At 41.8% G+C, this 21,359-nt stretch overlaps 1 protein-coding gene across 1 annotated transcript; it reads right to left on the bottom strand.

Moving 5' to 3' along the window:
• Positions 1-3,450: 3,450 nt before the first annotated feature.
• On the bottom strand, positions 3,451-18,342 carry DDX43 (DEAD-box helicase 43). The gene is given in 18 exon segments (XM_029224306.1): positions 3,451-3,815; positions 4,751-4,906; positions 5,434-5,521; positions 6,904-7,042; positions 7,737-7,846; positions 8,052-8,179; positions 8,840-8,927; positions 9,934-10,034; positions 10,582-10,723; positions 11,100-11,201; positions 11,806-11,924; positions 12,151-12,307; positions 13,263-13,344; positions 14,698-14,823; positions 15,619-15,745; positions 16,034-16,089; positions 17,945-18,309; positions 18,311-18,342. Coding segments are annotated over 17 exon segments (2,079 nt in total). The 3' UTR covers positions 3,451-3,815; positions 4,751-4,789.
• Positions 18,343-21,359: the final 3,017 nt, after the last annotated feature.

Raw genomic sequence — 21,359 nt, 5'->3', positions numbered from 1 at the left:
CCACGGTGAGGGCTGCTTTCCCCAAGCACCACTGCTCCCCAAAGCCAGACCGGGTTGCTTTAGAGGGTCGGCCACCTCTAAGAGGCAGAAGCCTCCTGCCCCAGATCCAGCTGTGGGAAACTGCAGAAGAGGCTAAGGCATGTGGCTTAGTGATCTGATGAAAGAACAGATTTCTGCACCCAAGAAAAACATGAGTTCAGAGAGCTTTGTCTCTCCTTTCACCTGACATGCTTTCAGAGGTTGAAAAGACACACACAACCTCCGCTTTCCAAAGGACCTCTCCTTAGAGGAAAAACAGCATGGGACTGCGTGTGCACAGCATCTGGCTGAGGGTGAGAAGTGTCCCAGGCTTCCCGTGGGAATGAAAGCGCTCTTCCAGACACACCTGAACAGATAGAGCCTAACACCACAGCTTCTTGTCCAGAGTCTCTCAACTGGGAACACAGATCTGCTGTTGAAGAGATGGTGACATGACCTACACATCCACAATTGTGGCTCAAACATCTGACAGCTACATTTTTTTTTTCCTCAATAGTATGTGGATATTTCCAGGGAGCAGGTTACCAATGCCTTAACCCCATCTGCCCCCAAACTCCAGCCTGGTAACAAAACACTCCCCTTGACAAAGGGGGTTTGGTGTTTGATTCCTTCAAACCCTTTCTAAACTCAGCTTCTTAGGAAAAACCTACATAAGCCACATACTTTAGAGCCTTCTTGATGCCTCCATATCAACAGCCTTCAGCTGTGGGCAGTGAGACGCTCTCTGAATACGCACTGAATCTGCACGACTGCAAACACAGAGAGCACCCCGACGTGCCAACCATGGTCAGGTGTATGAAAATACGATCCCCTCAGAGTCTAGAGGATGCTCTCTGTACATTCAATTATGCATATTTTAAAAGGCTGCAATCTGGACCCGTGAGCCGTGGCCGCTGGGCCTGCGCGTCCGGAGCCTGTGCTCCGCAGCGGGAGAGGCCGCAGCGGTGAGGGCCCCGCGTACCGCAAAACAAAAACAAAAACAAACAAAACAAACAAACAAAAAAACTAAGAAGGTGATACCTTTGAACATAATATATGTCAAGATGGTCAGAAATTAGAATTCAAGTCCTTTCTTCTCTTTCCTTCCTACTCCCTGTTCACACTCTGCTCCCCCAACACACTGACTAGAAGATGTTGCAAAAGCTTACTTCTGGATATAAAGCTTTATTTTCAAAGGATACTTTGGTTCTGATAGAATTAGATATAGGGATCTGAGTGTTTGAACATAAAGAAAAAATCAGGTAATTGTTAATAGTTAAAAAAGTTGTGTTAGCAATCGTTCCCCCTGAAAGAGAGGCAAAGTGCTCACAAGAACGAGCATCAGATGGCACCGGCCTGTGTTGCTCAAAGCTGTGCTTCGTTGCCGACCCCCCAGTGCAGAAGGTCAAGGCTGGTCAGAATTTCCACCCCAGGGCTGGACTCGGGGGCAGGAACCACACAGTCCTTGGCAGCTTTCTTGTGGCTCTCAATTAAGGATTAGTACTTTTGAAAACATGAGCCCCAAACCACTACATGCATCCATTTGTCAAAGCATTTCTGGCCCAGGAGAACGGCTGAGGTCGTAACACGTAACTCTGCCCGCAGAATGAAGTGTGGATGGGAGGACCAGGGGCCGCGGCTCCCGGGAGGGGCTCTGCATGTGTGTTTCTGGACCCTCCACAATGCGGCTGGGTGCATGGGACTGCCTGAAACCTCGCCTGACCTGAAACCTCCTGTTGGTGCATCAGGGTTTCCTCTACTACGTGTGCTGAGCAACAGAAACGGCAGGGGTCTCGGCGCCTGGAGCTGGGGACCAGATGTGACAAGTCTGGCACTGTAGTGACAGCTCGATCAGCCAGCAGATGCCGCCTGAGTGTCTACTGTGTGCCAGGCACAGGGCCGGCGAGGGACCCGCGTCAAACGGACTTGCTGACAAGCGACTAAGCTGGCAGCAAAGCGGGGGTCTGTGTCCCCAGCAGACGGGTCTGCTCACGCAGGTCCGCCTCCAGCCGCAGGCTGCTGGTGCAGGGCTACACCTCGCGTGAGGCAGCGTGGGATCACACAGTGACTGCCAAGATTGCTGTCACCCACACTTGCAGGAGAACTGACTTCATGCTTCGCTGATGAGGCCGTACATTGTTTTCCTTTCATTCTTTTTCTGATCATGCTTTTTCTTGCCTTTATTTTTTTTTTTAGTCCAGTAGTTGGCTTAAAAGTCTGCATGTAAACATGCTGCATCAGGAGGATGTAATTCTCCTGACCTAAAAGATTTACCGTATTCATCAAGCTTTTCATTTACAGTAAAACTGAACAGCCTACATGGGCTTAAATGCAGCCGACATCCCTGTGCATTAAGCACTGCACTTACCCATTGAAGATGTGCTCCAGCCTCACTGGAGCCGCTTGCTGCCCCTCATTTCTGGTCCGGTGTGTGCGCTGTGGTCACTCTTCACCGGGTAGAAAAGTAAGGAGGGTCTCGTTTTCACTCACAGGTCTGTGCCTGAAGCCTTGGCTGATGGTTTCTGCTCACTGGGGCTTACTGAAGCCTGGCCTGCTCTGCAGTTTGTAGTGTCCTCCGTAACGTCGGACAGTGTTCACCTGAGGCTCCTGTCCACGTGCAGCTGGACCTTCTTCTGCGAGATGCTCTTCTGGACCCTCTTGCTGAAAGATGTGATGCCCATGGGCCGGGGCAGCAGCGGGGCGGGCCTTGAACCGGCAGCAACCAGCCCACGGGACCCGGCAGCCCCTGGCTGCATCCCAAACCCCTCAGCCCCGGGGCTGCCCTCCCCACGCTCCCCAGCGTGTTCTGATTGTGGTCGTTTATAACCAGATGTCCAGTTTTCCCAGCACCACTTACTGAAGAGACTGTCTTTTGTCCCCATTGTGTATTCTTTTTACGTTTCATTCTGCACTTTTAGGGAAAGATGGGCTCCTAGCTGTTAGCCTAGCCCAGCTTTGCTGAAAACCTGTCAGTAGCCCAAATTAATGTTAGTATTTCACTAATTTTAATGCATTTTCACGTAATGAAACTTATTACAAAAATTTATTCTCATTACATACACCTTTTGGTGGGTGTTTGTGGTTCTTGTATCATGAACATATTTCCTCACTACTATTCAACTTCCGATAGATGATAACATGGTATAAGTAATTATCATGCAGGGAATAGAAAACTACACAAAACTATAAGGGAAAGTAGGGGCCATGATTAGTCAAAGAAGCTTTCGGGGAAATGAATTTACCCAGGATTTACTTGATCCTCGAGCACTAGGCTAAAATTTAACAAACAGCTGTTGCATAGTTTGGCCCCATGAAATCTTTTTACTGTTTCATTTCAAAGTAGATAAAGTAGTAAGAAAAGTACCACCAAATAAAACACTATGTGGTAAACACAAAATTAAAGGGCTATTGAGAAAGACGGATCAGCTTGTCTTTTTATCACAGAAAATAATTTATTGTGTTAACAGCATTTTCCCTGCTATGACAACATCTGAACAAGCTTGAAACCCTTTAAAGATTGACCTTAATAGAGCAACATTATACGAGACAAAATTTATGTTTATTTCTTTTTTTAAAATAAAGATAGCAAGTGAAATTTTAATGCTACATTCCTTAATATCGATAAAAAATGTTCAACTCAAGGTTAAATACTTTTGATCTTATTAAAGTATAAAATACTGAATTCTACATTTTAAACACTATTATTTTAAGACTCAGTCATCTCTTCATACTGCCAGCGTGCTTCCAGTACTTCCACAGTATCTTAAATAAATATATCTCAAAAAAAATCTTGAATTCTGAAAAATAAGCAGGAAAACCCATCAATTGATGTACTGCGCCATTCTCATGGGGGTGAGGTGATCTTTGACTCCCCTAGTGATTAGTGAAGCTAAGCATCTTTAACTTGTTGGACACTTATATGTCTTTGGAGAAATGTCTATTCAAGTCCTTTGCCCATTTTCTAATCAGGTTGTTTTTGTTCAGTGTTAGGAGTTTCCTATGTCATAGGCATTAGGCCCTTATATGATATGATTTTCTCCATAGTTTATTCATATGGCTCCCTACTGGACATTTATGTCCAGAGGAATTGCTGGATCAAAAGGTATATGTGGGCTTCCCTGGTGGCGCAGTGGTTGAGAGTCCGCCTGCCGATGCAGGGGACACGGGTTCGTGCCCCGGTCCGGGAAGATCCCACATGCCGCGGAGCGGCTGGGCCCGTGAGCCATGGCCGCTGAGCCTGCGCGTCCGGAGCCTGTGCTCCGCAACGGGAGAGGCCACAACAGTGAGAGGCCCGTGTACCGGAAAAAAAAAAAAAAAAAAAAAAAAAAGGTATATGTATTTACAATTGATACATTACCACCTGATTGCTCAGAAGGTTATACCAATTTACACCTACACCAATTCTATTGTATTCCATTATACTCTTACGACTGTACAACTTAAAGTTTTTTTCTCATCTCTGAATTAATACTTTTAAGATATATATATATATATTTTTTAAACATCTTTATTGGAGTATAATTGCTTTACAATGGTGTGTTTGTTTCTGCTTTATAACAAAGTGAATCAGTTCTAAGATATATTAACTAGAATTTAGGTAACAGATAAAGAATAAGATCTCATTTATTATGTTAGTGACTCTTAGAGATAATGCTGATTGTAATAAACACACTAACAGAGCCTAGTTAAGGAAACCAGGTGTTTGAAAGTTCATGTGTTATTCAAATTTTACCTCTTTTAAGTAGGCTGGTACCACTTTTCAATATAGACGTTAATAATAAAACATCTTGGGTTTTCCTTGGGGTCTTTCCCATTTATTTTCCATTTCTTTTTTCAGTTTATTTGCTTTATATCTCTCAGCCATCACCACAAGATCCTCTGGGACACTCTGAAGCCATTAAACGTGTTATTAGGATTGAGGTGATTCTCAATATATAACAGCTTTTCTACAATCTTCAGAGAATCTCCACAACTGATTACATGACATCATCCAAACAGAATGGAACGTGTCCCTCTGCATACGCAACACCGAATCTTCAAGGTATAAAAACCAGCCTAGTCTTAAAAAACCCCGTCAGTAAGTGCGTGGCCCTCCTGCTAGCATGGCCTTTCAGTTGCTTCCTGGTGCCTTTGCCTGGTGTCACTTTCTCACCTCGAGGCCTGAGTGTGTCCTCGGCTTCCTTTGTTCTCTGCAACCTCCACCCCACTGGGCTCTTCCTCAGCAGGGTTCAGTGACGCTCACCGTCAGATCAGGTTCCCCACTTATATACTATAGTGCTCATCTTTGCCATGCTACAGCCCTCATAACACGCTTAATTGCTTGTTTAATATCTGTATTTCCTGACAGGCAGTAAAGCCCCAGTACTTGGAATAAATGAAATTTGAACCTTAGAAAACAGAGTTGCATATTCTCACCTGATTTGCTCTTTCCAGAATATTAATTAATTCACCGGCAATCTTCCAATCATTTCTAGTGATAAGGGTAACAGATATCCCGGTCCTCCTTCAAGGCGGAAAAAAGTCAATTTAATTTGATTTGTAATTTATATTCATGATTCAGCTAGCAAAATAGAACAAAAACAGCAGCAGCAAAACCTCAACTCTTTCACAAGCCCAACTACGTATGATACGTTAAGATTTAGCCATTCAGGGACTTCTCTGGTGGCGCAACAGTTAAGAATCCGCCTGCCAATGCAGGGGACACAGGTTCGAGCCCTGGTCCGGGAAGATCCCACATGCCGCGGAGCAATGAAGCCCATGTGCCACAACTACTAAGCCTGTGCTCTGGAGCCTGTGAGCCACAGCTACTGAGACCACATACCACAGCTACTGAGCCCACGCGCCTAGAGCCTGTGCTCCGCAACAAGAGAAGCCACCGCAATGAGAAGCCCGCGCATCGCAACGAACAGTAGCCCCCGCTCACTGCAACTAGAGAAAGCCTGCACGCAGCAACGAAGACCCAACGCAGCCAAAAAATTAATTAATTAATTAAAAAAAAGATTTAGCCATTCATATAAGGAAGATGTGGTACATATACACAGTGGAATACTACTCAGTCATAAAAAAGAACAAAATAATGCTGTTTGTAGCAACATGGATGCCACCAGAGATTATCATACTAAGTGAAGTAAGCCAGACAGAGAAAGACAAATATCATATGATATCATTTATATGTGGAATCTAAAATATGACACAAGGGACTTCCCTGGCGGTCCAGTGGTTAAGACTTCGCCTTCCAATACAGGGGGTGAGGGTTCCACCCCTGGTCGGGGAGCTAAGATCCCACATGCCTCATGGCCAAAAAACCAAAACAGAAGCAATACTGTAAAAAATTCAATAAAGACTTTAAAAATGGTCCACATCAAAAAAAAAATCTAAAAAATAAAAAATAAATAAAATATGACACAAATGAACCTATCTATGGAACAGAAACAGAATCATGGACGTAGAGAACAGGCCTGTGGTTGCCAACGGGGAAGGGGTTGGGGGAGGGATGGAATGGGAAGTTGGGGTGAACAGATATAAACTTTTATATATAGAATGGATAGACAACAAGGTCCTCCTGTATAGCACAGGGAACTATATTCAATATCCTTTGATAAACCATAATGGGAAAGAATATTAAAAAAATAGAATGTATACATATATGTATACATATATGTATAACTGAATCACTTTGCTGTACAGCAGTAATTAACACAACACTGTAAATCAACTATACTTCGATTAAAAAAAAAAAGATTTAGCCATTCAAACAGCAATTTGGAACCTAATCTGCAGTTGTTTAAACAGCATGTTATGGGGATTTTATGATAGTGCTCTCAGAGGGGAAAAAGGTCCTTTTTGCGAAGAGAATGGGGAGCCAGGCTGGATGGACCGACTTACCCTGCTCTCCCGGTGCGCCCTACTCTGTGCACATATTCTTCGATGTTCCGGGGAAAATCGTAATTATAGACGTGTGTGACATCATGGACATCAAGACCACGAGATGCTAAATCGGTAGCAATCAGTATTCGCACTTCCCCTAAAGAGTAAAGCCAAAAGAATACAGACACATGCTGGTACAAATCAACCCAAGACATATCCGTCCCCTAATATCTGATCAGGTGAACTATCCTTGCTTTTAATATTAAAACTCTTTTAAGGACAGTGAAGACGGGAAAGGGTTACTTAGCCTTTTTTTAACTGCTGGCAAGTTACAACACAATAGATTCCAAAATTCAAAGGGTCCATGAACCATGGCAGAGATATATGCCTCTCAAGTAAATTAAGATAACACCCTCACTGCAAATTACTGCCTTGATATCCAGGTTTTAAACATTAGCTTGAGATAGTTCTGAGAATCTGATGAATATTTAGAACAAGTATAGTTCTGGGATCTGCAAGCTGAGGGCAGATCTTAGACATGGGTTCCATGAAAAGGTGCCAACACTCAAGCAAGTCCAGGCACTGGACACTTTTTTTTTTTTTTTTTTTTTTGCGGTACGCGGGCCTCTCACTGTTGTGGCCTCTCCCGTTGCGGAGCACAGGCTCCGGACACGCAGGCTCAGCGGCCATGGCTCACGGGCCCAGCCGCTCCGCGGCATGTGGGATCTTCCCAGACCGGGGCACGAACCCGCGTCCCCTGCATCGACAGGCGGACTCTCAACCACTGCGCCACCAGGGAAGCCCCAGGCACTAGACACTTTTAAACTGCAATACTAATTGTATAAATGTACCTGTTCTAAAGTTTTTTAATGCTGTCTCTCGATCACTCTGTTCTCTGTTGCCATGCAGAGACTCTACTGATATATGCCGGATACTCAGGTCACTTGCTAAATGATCAGCCCTGAAGCAAAAGATAAAGTCAGTGGTCTAAGTGCTTATTCTCATACCACCATCAATTCATTACTGTTACTTCCACTGGCAAGAGTCTGAAGTAATGTGCGTATTGTAAGACATACACACACCCCCATATGAAATGCGTATACACATAGAAACAATGCCCAAACAAACCATGACTGATGATTTGAATGTAAAAAAAATATACTCACACAGCTTTCCGGCTAACAAATATTATGACTTTGTCTTTGGGAGACAGGCTCTCGATGAAAGTTTGGATATGCAATTGTTTCTCGTCTTCTGTGGTGACAATTATATTTTGTTTCACGGTACTTACAGCCTAAAGGACTCAGAGATCATAGTTCATCAGTATTAATGGGCAAACCCCATATATTGGCTCGAAATCCATCTTATTTCTATCATTGGTTAAATGTTCTAATAAACTGCTAGCAGGAAAAATGGCAGGTCCTTACAAAATCACCGGTTCCTACCCAAGGATTTATGGCTCAGTCTTTCACTTTTTACCAGTGAGTCACCTATGCTAAGCTGGGAACTCTCGAATCCATGGTAGTGTGTTGAAAGCAGCTGGTTACTATTGTTGAAAAAGGAATAACCACGGTTTGAGGCCAAGCTTACAAAACTATCGCCATGAATTTGGATATAGCCTTTGCAATAAAGATGTTCAGCTGATGGCACAAAGAGTTTCCGTTCAATAAGTATTTTGACAACACAAAATTTCAAAGTATCGCTGGTACCATTTTATTGACCCAGAGATGAAATAGATTCTGAAGCATTTATCCTGTCTCTCGTGAAATCTCATGAAATGAGCCTAGGGCAATGACCCATTATTAATTACCAGTGATTTAAGCAAAATGTCAATTTTCATTAATGATTAGTTGAAAGGCCAATCTCAATTATGAAGTGAAAGGCCAGAGAGCTTTCAATGGCAAAACATTTCCATAATTAATAAGATATAAATAGTAATTAAAAACAAGCTTACAACTAGATCCAAAGTACCAACATACACAATCATGGGCTCTTTCAAATAAGATTGTGCGAGTCTACGGACAGCACATGGCCACGTTGCACTGGAGATAAAACGTAATACACAAACATTAAACATTTATTATAAAGCAAACATTACTAAATTTCCCTAAGAATGCTATGAACAAAATTACTCATGAAAGACAAACTTAGTACTTTTTAATGAGGCCAATTTCACAGAAGACATTTGCTTCACAATGAATTGCCCAACGAAGCTACTAGATTAAACCTTTAAATAAGTTTAATAGGTTTGTAAGCAAAAGGTGAAGAAGAGCTATACCTTTCTAATCTATGAAAAGGTACAATGAATTCAGGTGTTAGTTTTCTCTCGGCCTTTATAAATAAGGCAAAAAACCCCAGTATTTTTCATGCATTGTTAGCAGGCAAAACCAAATGCTCATGCCAAATAAAAACATTTTAACTGTACCGATGATTGGATATGTAAATTCAGTTGTTTCTTCAACCATATATTATGAGAGTAGCCACCTTCTGTACTTTCACACTAATTACAAAGATGGGAAGTTTAGTAAGAAAACAAAATGAATAAATCTAGTCTACTTCCCCAATCACATACTCTTCCACTGCCTCAGCTTTATCTTTGCCAAAAAGTATTCTGGACAGGTGATTACTTTTTCCAATCTGAGACCCCCCCCGTGAAACAGTCTCCCCTGCATTTTTTTACAGAAATCTTATTCTTTTTCAAACATTTAGTTAGTTACTTAGGCTGTGTCAGGTCTTAGTTGCAGCACGTGGGATCTTCGTTGCGGCATGTGGGATCTGGTTCTCTGACTAGGGATCGAACCCGGGCTCCCTGCATTGGGAGTGTGGAGTCTTAACTGCTGTACCACCAGGGAAGTCCCTAGAAATCTTATTTTTAATTCAGGAAACCCAATAGTCATTGCTAAACTGTTACACTGAGTTGCTATACTAAGTGGTGATATATCTTTCACCAAAGGATCTCAGAATACTTTTAAGAAAGGCTCTAAAATCAAATGGATTTGGTTCCACTGATTTCTACTTTGCAGACTAGCAAATTAAACATATACCTACCTTGTCATAACTGTCTGCCTGTCTGGGCGTACATCTAATAAAATCTTCATTATCTGGGGTTCAAATCCCATATCCAGCATCTTGTCAGCTTCATCTAATACCTGCATTAAAAATGATTAGATTGGGGAATTCCCTGGTGGTCCAGTGGTTAGGACTCCGCGCTTTCACTGCTGAGGGCCCGGGTTCCACCCCTGGTCAGGGAACTAAGATCCCGCGAGCCGTGCAGTACAGCCAAAACAAAAAAAAAAAAGATGGCTAGATTAGGTATGGAAGGTAGCTAATATGTATGCTCTGCCTTTATGAATACTAAGGTAATTTTTTCACTTACTCCATTACCTAAGCTATCTGTAGTTGCAACACAGGCTGAGTTAAGTTTGCCAACTAACAGTTTCTAAATCTATTTAATGAAAAAAAACAATTTAAGTGTCTAAAATATTCATGTGGAATTCTTTTGTACTTACCTACATTTTCTAATATTTATATAATACTAAAATGGAATGATCTTAAAATCTGTATTTTAACAAACTAGAGGGAATGAGAAACATTCCTAGGATTTAAAACCATTATGAAATGGAGAGCCATTCTAAAGGGTTTGATAAAGAGTTCAGTTCTTCCTCCCACGACCCTGAACCCCTGCTCCACGATTACCAGGTAGGTTACGCTCTTCAGGTGCACAAAGTTATTCATTTGTAGATCGTGGAGTCTTCCGGGAGTGGCAATAATGATATCGACACCTTTCGCTAAGTCTTTTATTTGTCCATCTCTATCGCCACCACCATATATACAAACACTTAAAAAAAAAATACAGAGGTTCATGTTCACGTGGGGAATATCCCATCACAATTCAAAATCCCAACCAACCTAAGCATTTGGGGTATAAAATAAAAAGCACATCAATCAGAAGTCTCGGGTAGTACAGTATTGGCCCCTTTCTGAGAACCATCCATACCCACCAATCCACAGGGACGTGTCCTGTGACAGCCACATTCGCATCCTTGTTATCTGACCCCACCACCCAGGTTACAGTCGATGTGGATCAGGGGTAAGTAAGCCTGACCCACGCTGGGCCAATCAGCTTCTCAGGATGTGTGAAAATAATGGGGAGGATGTCGACAGCTACAAATGGTTAGAAGGCTGATGCAGGAATGGTCAAAGAAAAGACTCACCTTTTAAGACCTTTATATGAATATTTACGGCACTCGGCTTCCACTTGCAGAGCTAGTTCTCGAGTCGGGGTGAGGATTAACATGCCCGGCCCATTCCTGGCTCTTTGGAGAGAAAACACGTTAGTAAAGTACCCATCTCAGATACACAGGACCTTCATTCAGTGCCTGCAATGAGGGAATTCCCTGGCGGTCCACTGATTAGGACTCCGAGCTTTCATCTGCTGAGGGCCTGGGTTCAATCCCTGGTCAGGGAACTGAGATCCCATAAGCCTCGAGGTACGGCCAAAAAAAAAAAAAAAAAAAAAAAAGGCAGCAATGAGTGTCAAAGCCACAAACAAGCACCACACATAAAAAGTGGAGAAATAAAGAAAAACAGTCCAACAAAAAAATCCTAGGGTCCAGACACCAGCCTTTTCATTAAACAGGGCCAGAGCTTTCCTGTGTCAGACACTCTCACAGAATTGTACTGGACACGGTAATTTAAACAATTTGTTTCCAGTGTTTCGCTATTAAGACTTTTGGTGGATACCACCTATTGCTTCCTAAAAATGTTCTGTCCATTTATAGCTTACCAGAACAACACAAGTGCATTTGCCTGAGACTAGGCGTTACCTTTTGACCAAGGCAATCGAAGAAACTTTCATTGCATTTTTGGAATCCATATCTGTTAGACCCCTAAAGGGAACCCAGATGTAATCATTCTTACAGAGGTTGTGAGTCAATATGAATAAATCCAGGCATTAAGTAGGTCAATGTCTTCCCCGTTCCAGTCTGAGCTACTCCTATAAGATCTACTCCTTGTAGAATGATTGGCCATGCCTGTGACTGAAACAGAACGAGAAATATTGAAATAAAAAGTGCATTTCTTTCTGTCAAGTATTCCTTCCTCCTCGCCCAGCCCCAAACTTCTCAGCATTTTGAGTGCTAGGCAGTGGTGGAGGTGCTGGGGGGGACACTTATAAGAGACAGCTGCTCCCTGGTGTTATAACTTCTAATGACCAGAAACTGAGGGGAGAAAGTCGATGAAATGTTAGAATTAAAGAAAGCATACCTGAATTGGTGTGGGCCTTTGAAAACCTGCCTTTTGAAGGTTTCTCATAACTTCAGGATAACAGTGAAATGCATCCTCAAAATTACCAATAGGGTTGGGAAGAGGACGTTTCTCACCACCTTTCAAGTCATCACACATTATATTATAATTTTCCCTCCTTTAAGGAAAAACAGAACAAGGATTAGTGGCTTTGGTCACTTTACTCCCCAAGCAAGAAATTTTTTCCAACATTAGTTCAGGTCATATCTAGAAATTCACCTGCAACTGATTAAAATTAGACTGCTGGTTAAGTTACAGTAAAACGTAATAAGAAATAGAAGCAAGCCCATCTTTTTTTACCAGAATAGTTCCAGAGAAGGAAAAAAATTACACTGTATGCATGAATGGGCCAATGAAAATTTCATGGAAAGGTTAAGAATAGAACCTGAAAATTATATGCTTCATGAATCAAAGTCAGATTTGGCAAATGCCTGAGGGCCTATAATGTTTCACACACATTTCCTTAATTAATCCTCAAAGATACTTTGAAGTGGGAATTATTCTCATTCGACAGGTGATCTTTAGTCACTTGTCCATGCTCAGGGCCCTACCCCAATCCTAGAATAACTGCTCTGTCTGCTATACCATACTATCTTAGTTTTATAACAGATGTTAATAGAAAAAATGTTGCCATTATGATCTATAATTCCAGATAATAAGGACCAAAGAGTAAGAAATTTTTCTAATATTCAGATATCAGATCAATTTCTCATGATTTTCAACACTTGTAGAAATAATTCTCAAAAACTGCTAATACAGCAGGCACCAACCACGTGTCTCTTTAAATTTAAAATTTCAAATTCAGTTCCTCAATTATATTAGCTACATTTTAAGTGTTTAATAGCCACATATGTATAGTAACTACTCTAGACACAAATATAGCCCATTTCCCTCTTCGCCAAAAGTTTTATTGGACAGCAATGCTCTAATGTATATGATGTAGAGTGCAACCAAGTTTTCTTTTGAATAGGAAGCTACAGTTTTAAATGCAATCATTTCAAATCTTTTCCTAATGGGTTAATTTACCAGCAAAACTCTACAAATACTCAATAAAAAGTAGTAAAACTATTCACCTCCAATTGTCTGCTTGGTCTTGTGACATTGAACTTGTTGTTTCTGACTCCACGTAAAAGTTTTTCTTAATTGGAGGTAAACCTGGGACAAAAACTAAAATTTTAACTTGGGTGATTAATGAGCACTTACATTTCATTGACATTTATTCAAAGCAACAGAAATCAAACTAAAATATGTATCAGGTTCACCTTGCACAGATAATAGTTCTAGACAGCTGTCCCACACTTTGCCAGCCAAGCTTCTGCCAGCCTCTAAGAGATCTCCATTTTTGCTTTGTCTTTCAATTACATTTTTCACCCAAGAAAGAGATCTTTAATAATTAAATATAAAATAAAAGAAACCATGCTTCACAAGACACACAGCCATCACAAGTGACGAATCTTCTCTCATAGTAAGCTAACTTTCTTTTCTTTGAGGGTCCATCCCATTACTGTTTAGGAATAAAATATTTATCCTTATTCTATCCTCTACTTTGAAGCTACTTTGTTTTCTTTTCTTTTTTTTTTTTTTTTTTGAGGTACGCGGGCCTCTCACTGCTGTGGCCTCTCCCGTTGCAGAGCACAGGCTCCAGACGCGCAGGCTCAGCGGCCATGGCTCACGGGCCCAGCCGCTCCGCGGCATGTGGGATCCTCCCAGACCGGGGCACGAACCCATGTCCCCTGCATCGGCAGGTGGACTCTCAACCACTGCGCCACCAGGGAAGCCCTGTTTTCTTTTTTAAATGCTTATCATACTTCCACCAAACTTAAATCCTTTTTCTGTTCCCCACCTCCACCCAAATCTCCCAACACATGTTGTTGAGATGGCATGGGATAGGCTGACCACCAGAGTGGAATGAATCCTTGTTAATATTTGTCACATGGTAGTGTTCACCGTTTAACTTTAAATAAATGATGTCGTCCCACTGCCTCATTCTGATCAAATTAATGCCTGAATTTACTCTGAAATTCAGTGAATAATGTAGAGCATTATACTCCATATATAATTCCAAGTGAGAATTTAAAAAACCCATTTCTTCAAGAACTATATGATCTTATTAAATGTTTTTCCCTTTTTATTTTGCCCTTCTTGGCCAGGACACTCCAAGATCAATTTTTGCTCAGTCATAGCAAAATGTTAACTCCTGGTTGGCATGTTTACTCACTGTACCATCAATTTCCCTTTTGGCCCAATTTTCTATTTTTATTAAACTTGTGCAGCTAGTTACCTCAAATAAGACAAGGTATAAATAAGTTTTAACTTTCCATTTGTAACGTAAACTGCAACACAGACATAGAAATATCATGTCCTAGAGACTAATTGCAGCATTTCAAATTCTACTGTCATTTTGCATATAGATTTCATTACTAAGAGCAACACATTTTTTATAGAGGCTAAAACCTCAATTACTAGGAACAACAATACCACATATAAGTGTTGGGATCCAGCACTAACCTGCCCACTTTTTTTTGCTCCATTTCAAAATATTTTCTCGGCACTTATCCCAATCAACCAATTTCTGATTTCCTGAAACGTCTTTCCTTGCATCTTTTCCATCCGAAGGTTGGACAACAGCAACATCTGTTAAAAATATTCCAAATTAGTTTCCAAACAAATCCTACCAATATAAAATCCAAAACAATTTTATTATTTTCTGTTTTCATAATCCAACAATAATAATGCTTGAAACATTAAATTTAGGAATTTAGTTCAACAGTGCCATGACAATTCTGGTCACGGTTTGCCAGTTATTTACTTCAGATTTCGGAAATGCAAAAAAAAAATTAGTGGAGCAGTTAAAAAGCATGAGAGACTAGTGTCTGATAATAAATAGCACATCGCTTATCATTACAATAATTCTGTGTGGCAGATGTTACCCCAGGGAAACAGAAGAAACAGTGTCTTAGAGGCTTTTTAGAGGTTCTTTCCCAAGAAACACTAAGAGGCAATGCTGCCATCTGAACCCAAGACTCTTCTCCTTGTTGCTTCTGGAAATAGTTCTCTAGTCTAAGTAGATCTGAGATTTTTTTAAATATCAAATAATTAGGCAGTTTTCAAAATCAGTCACATTCCAGGGAAGGGACCATAGACAGGAGGCCAGGACTAATCCTTGCTGTACCATCAATAGTGAAGTGTATTAAAAGGTTACTTTGTTTTTACTCAAAAGTAAAACTGCTAGGCTTAACAGCAGATATTAAGCGTCTTGGTTTGAGGAAAAGTATCCTGAATTTCATAGAAAAAAAATTCTGTAACAGACTAGATTTAATGACGGCAAGCCAAAGCTTTGTTATCAGGAAAAGCAGTTATAATAGGGCTTATAACACTGAATAAAACATTTAAAATTTTACAGGGCTTTAGTGGGCAAAAATTACTTACCAACTTTGGGTTCCGTTTTGTAGTCTTCTTGTTTTTGAACAAGATTATCTATCGCTGTTTTCGCTTTGCTCTGCATTGCCTTGGTGCCAAAAATTCTTACTTCCGCTTCAGGGTACCCTTTTATTATCTAGATACAAGGGGGGAAATAGGTGAGATAAGTCCCTTCACCGTCCCCCCCCCCCCCGCCCTCAACCTCAAATAGAATAAAAGTGTAAAGGAAATACAGGATTGCTATCAATCAGCATCTAAGATATAATGAATGGACTACAGCTTAGGTGAGTTCTTAAAAAGAAGTATGAAGAGCTTTGGCAACTTACCTAAGTTACAACAGTATGTTAATAATTGAAGAGAAATTAGAGTTAAGAATGAACCACAGTTCATCCTCTTTAAGGATTTAAGAACCCGAATAATTTACCTGTATTTTGGTGTATGTTGAGCTCTGGATCTCTTTTATTTTTGACCCACCACGCCCTGTTTTTAAACATAAAGGAATTTTTTTAAAAAAATTGAAATCAATTATGGGGAACCTACTACCGACTTTGCTCAAAGCCTTCTCTAGTTCTTCCCAAATCATCTAAACAAAGCCTCCTAGGGTTCAGTAATCACTTTCAGTTTGGAAAAAGGGAAGCAGGCGCTTTCTATTCCAAATTGTGGTGGGTGGTAGGAGGTTCCTTTCCCAGAGGTAGTTACTAAGGATTCACCACCAGACCAAGGAGAGACTAATTGGATCCAAAGTGTTGGCAAGGATGTGAAGAAATTGGAACCCTTACACACAACTCAACCAAAAAAGTCCAATTAAAAAATGGCCAAAGGTCTTGAATAGACCTTTCTTCGAAGACATATTTATGACCAACAGGTGTATATGAAAAGATGATGAAATCATCAGAGATATGCAAATCAAAACCACAATGAGATATCACCTGTTAGAATGGCTCTCATCAAAAAGACAAGGGATATGGGGCTTCCCTAGTGGCGCAGTGGTTAAGAATCCGCCTGCCAATGCAGGGAACACGGGTTCGAGCCCTGGTCCGGGAAGATCCCACATGCCGTGGAGCAACTAAGCCTGTGCACCACAACTACTGAGCCTGCGCTCTAGAGCCCGCACACGACAATGAGAAGCCCACGCACTGCAACGAAGAGTAGTACCCACTCACCACAATTAGAGAAAGCCCGGGCACAGCAACGAAGACCCAATACAGCCAAAAATAAAAACAAATAAATAAATAACTTTATTAAAAAAAAGACAAGGGATAACAAGTTGGCGAGGATGTGGAGAAAGGGAACCCTTATGCGCTGTGAATGGGAATGTAAATTGGTGCAGTCACTATGGAAACAGTACGCAGAGTCCTTTAAAAACTAAAAATAGAACTACCGTGTGATCCAGCAATCCCACTTCTGGGAACTTATACACAAGAATTGAAACTAGGATCTCAGAAAGATATCTGCATTCCCATATTCATCATTATTCACAATAGCTAAGAGGTGGAAATCACCTAAATATTTGTCAACAGATGACTGGACGAAAAAAATGTGGCATATGCATACAATGCAAGTTTTCAGCCTTAAAAGGAAATCCTACCATTTGTGACAACACACATAAACCCTGAGGACATTACACTGAGATAAGCCAATCACCAAAAACTGCAGATTCCACTTCTATGAGGTGTCTGGTGGCTGCCAGGGATGGGCGAATGGGGAAATGAGTTGTTGAGAGGTAGATTCAGTCGTGCAATATGAAAACCTTCTCCAGATCTACCACACAACGTTGTTCTTAGGGTCAACAATCCTGTAAATGTATGTTGTTTACCACAATTTTAAAAGGGGGGCAAACCTTACTTCCAATCATTTCCAAATGCTTTTCAAAAACGAATTTGTAAGACTCACGCTATACTAAGAAAAATAACACTTTTTCCGGCAGATTAATCATATTCAAGTAACAGAAACTAAGTGCAAGGTATGGCTAATGTTCCGAGCAGCCCTTTAATACCCTACGCCTTCTTATCTTGGGTTAATGGCTCTCCCCAGTGCTCAAACGGACTGACTCCTTTGTTGTTCATTTTGGGGTAAGCTGCCAAAGCTCTGACCTTTCATCCCAAAGATTTCTTAAGTCTAAGAGTTGGCTCTCCCAAAACATCGTCTCTATAAACTATACAGAGGTGCATTAAACACCATCACTCTAGCACCAAAGCGTATCAGAAAGGTCCGGTGGGGGCCCGAGCCGCCCCAGTGGCCGCTGATTGGAGGCGAGGCGGGCGGGGCGGGGATGCCACAGGCCCCGCCCCGCCTCACCCACCCCGGCCCGCCCGCGCAGGCCCTCCGCTCTCACCGATCACCGCGCCCACCCAGTCGTTCTTCAGGCTGAAGGAGAGCGGCGGCTCCTGGAAACCAGCGCCCACGGGCTGCTGGACGCCGGAGTGGCCCCTCCAGCCGCCACCTCCGCCGGTCTTCTGGCCTCCGCGACCGCCTTGGCTCGGCTCCTGCTCCGGGTTCCTTTCCGGAGCCCGAGGCAGCGCCGCGCCCCGCCGAGAAGCAACGACCCAGGAAGAGGCGTTGGCGCCGGCTTCCGGCCGAGACATGGCTCCGCGAACAGGATCCGGCACCTCCGACGTCTTCCGGCAGGCCCTGCACACACGAGACGCCGTCGAAGGCTGGTCCACGAGGGCGGCCACGCAGCCGCTGCTCAAGGCGCCCGCGCGCCGACGCCCCGCCCAGGCCGCTGCCCATTGGCGGACGCGGCGCTGTGAGCGGGGCTGGTCCAATGGGCTGCCTCCATCCTGCACTCCTTGCATCCTGCCGGCGCCCTTGAGTGAGTCCTTGCGCGGGCCTTGTCCTTCTCTACTGTGGGTTGTGTGGGCCTCTCTGTGCTTTCCGGCTACACACCCGCTCCTGGGACCCGCATCTCAGGGGCGCAGAAAGCGCAGTCACGTTTAACAGCCGGACCCGATACAGTCGTTAAAAATTTGAAACAAAAGGTTGACAGTAGCATTCACCATTGCTGTGTGAGCAACACTTTGATATGGTTAAGCATATGTTAGGTTTTAAAATGGTGGTTGTCATAACTGGAAAAGATACATGTACCCCAACACTCATAGCAGCACTATTGTAATAGCCAAGACATGGAAGCAACCCAGGTGTTCATCCACAGATGAATGGATAAAGAAGATGTGATATGTATACACAATGGAATACTACTAAGACATAAAAAAAGAATGAAATAATGCCATTTGCAGCAAAATGATTTGACCTAGAGATTATCATACTAAGTGAAGTAAGCCAAAGATAAATATACGATATTGCTTATATGTGGAATCCAAAAAAAAAAAAATGATACCAATGAACTTATTTCCAAAACAAAATAGGCTCACAGACATAGAAAAGAAACTTATAGTTACGAAAAGGGAGGCAGAGGGAGGGATAAATTAGGAGTTTGGGATTAAAATATATACACTACCATTTGTAAAATAGGTAACAACAAACTACTGTATAGCACAGGGAACTATACTCAACACTTGACCCAAATGCTTGCTGTAATTCAAGGGCTAATGAAATAAATTGAATAAATGCCTGAAGCACTCCCATTTTTGCAGGCTGGCTCTGTGGCTGCACATATTATTCCAAGGATGCAATCCAGATGGGAGTGCCCCTACTTTGATTAGGATCTTCAAATTCTCTGAAGAGATCTCTGTTTGATCATGTGTTAATCAAACATAGTACACATCTATTATAATGCTGGGTACTGTGGTCTGTGCCCAGTATTGAAAAAAAAAAAAAAAGTACTACTCACATTCCATCCTGGGTTGAATGGGTTAACATGGAATTAACTATAACTCTTAATGCAATAAACCCTGGACTTAATCAGATTACAATGTTATTGCAGCACCCAGGAAACACATAAAAAGATTAATGTTTTATGTATTTAGTTTCCTTTCTCTAATCCTTACTCTGAAGTGGGTTGTATTAATGATCTTTAAAAAGAAGTTTTGATGGATTAGATTTGCTAATATTTTGTTGAGGGCATTTGCATCTGTGTTCATGAGAAATAGCTCTGTGCCTTTCTGGCAATGTCTTTGTCTGGTTTTGGTATTAGGGCCATGCTGGCCTCACAGAATGAGTTAGGAAGTTTTCCCTCTTCTTCTATTTTCTGGAAGATTTTGTACAAAGTTAGTATAATTTCTTTCTTAACTGTGTGAGAATTCATCAGTGAACACATCTGGACCTGGTGCTTTCTGTTTCACAAGCTATTAATTATTGATTTAATTTATTTAATAAATGTAGGCCTATTCAATTTGTCTTTTTCTTCTTTTTTTTGAATTTTTGAACTTTATTTTATTTATTTTTTATACAGCAGGTTCTCATTAGTCATCCATTTTATCCATATTAGTGTATACATGTCAACCCCAATCTCCCAGTTTATCCCACCCCCACCCCCACCCCGCCACTTACCCCTCTTGGTGTCCATACGTTTGTTCTCTACATCTGTGTCTCTATTTCTGCCCTGCAAACCGGTTCATCTGTACCATTTTTCTAGGTTCCTCATATATGCATTAATATACAATATTTGTTTTTCTCTTTGTGACTTCACTCTGTATGACAGTGTCTAGATCCATCCACGTCTCTACAGATGACCCAATTTCGTTCCTTTTTATGGCTGAGTAATATTCCATTGTATATATGTACCACAACTTCTTTATCCATTTGTCTGTCGATGGGCATTTAGGTTGCTTCCATGACCTGGCTACTGTAAATAGTGCTGCAATGAACATTGGGGTGCATGTGTCTTTTTGAATTATGGTTTTCTCTGGGTATATACCCAGTAGTGGGATTGCTGGGTCATATGGTAATTCTATTTTTAGTTTTTTAAGAAACCTCCATACTGTTCTCCATAGTGACTGTATCAATTTACATTCCCACCAACAGTGCAGGAGGATTCCCTTTTCTCTACACGCTCTCCAGCATTTGTTGTTTGTAGATTTTCTGATGATGCCCATTCTAACTGGTGTGAGGTGATACCTCATTGTAGTTTTGATTTGCATTTCTCTAATGACTAGTGATGTTGAGCAGCTTTTCACGTGCTTCTTGGCCATCTGTATGTCTTCTTTGGAGAAACGTCTATTTAGGTCTTCTGCCCATTTTTTGATTGGGTTGTTTTTTTTTAATATTGAGCTGCATGAGCTGTTTATATATTTTGGAACTTATTCATTTGTCTGTTGATTCGTTTGCAAGTATTTTCTCCCATTCTGAGGGTTGTCTTTTCATCTTGTTTAGAGTTTCCTTTGCTTTGCAAAAGCTTTTAAGTTTCATTAGGTCCCATTGTTTATTTATTATTATTTTTTAATAAAGTTATTTTATTTTATTTATTTTATTTTTGGCTGCGTTGGGTCTTCGTTGCTGCATGGGGGCTTTTCTCTGGTTGCAGTGAGTGGGGGCTACTCTTCGTTGTGGTGTGCAGGCTTCTCATTGTGGTGGCTTCTCTTCTTGGGAGCACTGGCTCTAGGCATGCAGGCTTCAGTAGTTGTGGCACACAGGCTCAGTAGTTGTGGTGCGCAGGCTTAGTTGTTCCGCAGCATGTGGAATCTTTCCGGACCAGGGCTCAGACCCATGTCTCCTGCATTGGGAGGCAGATTCTTAACCACTGTGCCACCATGGAAGCCCTTATTTTTGTTTTTATTTCCATTACTCTAGGAGGTGAGTCAAAAAAGATCTTGCTGTGATTTATGTCAAAGAGTGTTCTTCCTATGTTT

The sequence above is a fragment of the Monodon monoceros genome, unplaced genomic scaffold (genome assembly GCF_005190385.1).
Source record: "Monodon monoceros isolate NGI ecotype Baffin Bay Population unplaced genomic scaffold, NGI_Narwhal_1 Super_Scaffold_15, whole genome shotgun sequence".
Classification (NCBI taxonomy): domain Eukaryota; kingdom Metazoa; phylum Chordata; class Mammalia; order Artiodactyla; family Monodontidae; genus Monodon; species Monodon monoceros.
This window is presented reverse-complemented; position numbering and strand designations above follow the sequence as displayed.